Source organism: Oryzias melastigma, linkage group LG1 (assembly GCF_002922805.2).
Source record: "Oryzias melastigma strain HK-1 linkage group LG1, ASM292280v2, whole genome shotgun sequence".
NCBI classification, from domain to species: domain Eukaryota; kingdom Metazoa; phylum Chordata; class Actinopteri; order Beloniformes; family Adrianichthyidae; genus Oryzias; species Oryzias melastigma.
In genome coordinates, this window is record NC_050512.1 from 21,249,975 (window position 1) to 21,253,272 (window position 3,298).

At 34.1% G+C, this 3,298-nt stretch overlaps 1 protein-coding gene across 1 annotated transcript in view; it reads right to left on the reverse strand.

Moving 5' to 3' along the window:
• Window positions 1-3,298, reverse strand: part of hgsnat (heparan-alpha-glucosaminide N-acetyltransferase) — a gene marked incomplete in the record, with an annotated part of 13,503 nt that overhangs the window by 3,562 nt on the left and 6,643 nt on the right. The window contains 6 exon segments of the mRNA XM_024289764.2: window positions 687-764; window positions 846-932; window positions 1,386-1,512; window positions 1,618-1,739; window positions 2,838-2,953; window positions 3,087-3,247. Coding sequence (XP_024145532.1) covers window positions 687-764; window positions 846-932; window positions 1,386-1,512; window positions 1,618-1,739; window positions 2,838-2,953; window positions 3,087-3,247 — 691 coding nt within the window.

Below are 3,298 nucleotides of genomic sequence, written 5' to 3' on the forward strand. Positions count from 1 at the left end.
ATAAGCAAACATTTCAAGAAAAAAAGTCTTATTTTCTGTTTTGCAATGAAAATATTTTATCAATAAAGTTGTTTTTTTAACAAAATCATATTAGTTTGAGAAAACATGATGTAAAAACTAGATTTTTTCCTAAAATAGGAATTCTAGACATTCTAGATTTTTTTTACTTATTTAAAAAAAAAGTTCAAATTTTAAAATGTTTTACTTATTTCTAGGGGGGCTGTTTTTGTTGTGAATCAGCTCTATAAGATTTTCTTCATACCAGGATAAAAACATCTCCAGGTTCATGGTGTTATTAAAGTGCATGTTGCTTCTGTCTTAACACCTACATGTCTGTGCTCCACATCAGCTGCTGTGCTGTCACTTTCTACATCCTATTTCTTCTTTTTTATTTTTTTTTCAAGCCTAAACGTCTCAAAGAAGAGGAAGAAAAAAAGTCTCAAAAGTGACAAACGAGAACTGAAGGAAAAAAACGTTTTGTTTGTTTAGCATTTTTATAAAAAAATGTCAAAAATTGTTGTTTGTATAATTAACAATGAATTAGTCATTTCTCAAACAAGGAAATAAATGAAAGAAAATAATTTAAATCTTAATTTAAATTCAAGTTAAAAATAACTGTTTACAGTATTTACACAGTAATATCAAACTACTATTAACATTTTGCAAACTATAGACATTTTTCTCACCATGAAGAGACCCCATATGAGGAACCTTGACATGATGCTTGTAGGGAGATCCCGGTAGTGCAAGATAATTTTTCCAGCCTAAACACGAGGAGTTTGATTATTTTGATAGTCACATTTAACATAAAAATAATCATACAAACATAAAAAAAATGTACAAACCTGTAATCCAAGAAAAGCCATGAGGACAGAGTTGATGCTCCCGAGAACCCCCTCCGGGTCATACGGCATTTGAGTGAAATAAATGACCTAAATCAAAGAGAAAAATGTACATATTTAAACGTACGAGATTCATGTAAGCATAAACATATTCTGGTGCAAAAAAAGTTATATTCAGAAATTAGTAGACAGTATTTTTCAGACTTTAAGTCACTCTGGAGTATAAAGTTGAAGCAGCCAAAAAATAAATAAATAAATAAAAAATTATCATAAAAAAACAAAAAATCATGTTTATAGTTGCACTATTTGGAGAAATTTATCAAACAAAATATGGGAATAAGAACGGACATTTTATCTTAAACGGTAAGTCATAAGAACGGAAGTCATAACAATAATAGCCTGAATATCACTACCGTAACACACTGATGCTTTTTTAAAATTCACACATAAATCACACCCTTGGCCAAACTATACAAAAAAAACAACTTATACTCTGAAAAATACAGTATGTATTTCAACAAAAAGTCTAGAGATGTTTCAAACCCGTGATGAGGGAGTCTGGTAGATGTGTTTTTCTCCCAGCAGCCAGCGGTCGATAAAACCAGCAGCTCCGCCGGTACAGTTGGTGTACAGGCCCATATCTCCAATCCCGCCTGGCCCGAGATATCCTCTGCACCACAACGAGAGGAAGAGAATTCACTTTTTCTAGGATGAACGCTGTTTATATATCATCAATGACACTTTTTTTTTTCCTGGCTTAGATTGAAGGACTCACGTTGGGCAGTCGGGTACAGGAAGAAGGAAAGTCATGGACAACCAGAGAACTTCCAGAAGAAGCACGACCACCCAGGCTGGCCAGTACAGCAGAACGTCCAGGAAAGGAGACCACCACGCATCCTATGAAGCACAGACTCTCGTTAACACTACACCTATGGTGCTACAGTCATGAAATATGGGCGAAGGTTCACTTTTAGATGATAATGTCAAATACACAAAAAGATTTTTTGACATCTTTCCAATAAAAAATAAATAAACAAGATTTAAAATAACTGCAAAAGTACAATAAAAATATATTAATTGAACTTTTGTTCCGATTTAGGGGTAAAAATTTGTTTCTCTGCTATTTTATTCTTTAAGCAAATTCAAGGAATTTAGAAATTATAGACATGGGCTACAAATAAAAGGCTATTTTTTCAGTTTTTTAGTTTTTATTGTAATCCAGAATCGGAAAGATGAATCAAAAGTTTGCACATTTGAAACTGTCCAAATATTTTGAATAAGTCACTTGTTTTCAACTTTAACTTTAAGATTTTTTTTCATTTAAAATCTACTTTTTTATTAGGTTTTATTGATGAAGTTTAAATCTTCACGATATTACAGTTTTTTTATCACATTCTCAGCTTCAGCTTTCATTTCTGTTTTTTTTTTTTTTTTAATAAAATTTGTATTTTTAGCTTCAGAGTTATGGAGGGTTTTTTTGTGTGTGAAAGTAGATTCTTGCAAGTTCACATCCGCCATCTATATGTAAACACAGGTCAACCCAAATTTCGACTTTCACTTCCAGAATTCTTATGTTCACACGTCGAACGCAAGTTTTTAAGTTCGGTCGTGGACTCTACATTTAAATCAGGGGTTCATTCATTGCATGCTGGAAGTTCATTTCAACCAGTTGAACTTCTTGACTGATAAATTTCGTAAAACGCTGAGCTTTGACCAATCAGGGTCTAAGCTTTGGTAGAGACACATGGGCAGGGGAATAAAGTTGTGAAAGAAAGCAAATTCCAGAATTTGCACCGCTTTGATTTCACATTAAGCCACTGTAGGTGGCAGACAATCACCAGTAGAAAAACAAAAGTATAAGTATAAGTATAAGTATAGTATGTATGAGATATATTGGTGAATGTGCTACATGATTTTACTAAACTATTTTGGAAGTAGTTAAAAATATATTTCTGTTTAGTGATAAATGAAGGAGAAGCCAAGCTTCCAGCTTACTGTTTGGAGGATGTCCAGATGACCTCTCGCCACCATTAAGTCCAAACTGGCAACGACCAGGTATGAGAAGGCAAGTCGCTGCAGCACGCCAGGTATCCTCAAGTTATCCCAAGACACTGTGACGCACAATCAAACAAGCAGCTCTTACAAACTCACAAAAAAAGGAAAGAAAGCAATAAAATGTATATAATTTGAGACCACATTTTATTTAAAATATTCAACATTTATTTTAAAAAACACCATCCTTACGTGCACCCTGGCAGTAGTTTGGGTTGATGATGAAGACGCCGATGAGGAAGAGCTGGATGCTCCTCCATACTATCTTCCTGAGCAGAGAGCCTCGGGTCAAGCCGGCGCGCAACAGGGAGTTGACAGACAGAGCGATGGACGTGCCCATGATGAACACAAACCTGGAAAACAGAAGAATTAAGAAAAAAAAAGTATTTCAGCAAAAAAAATCT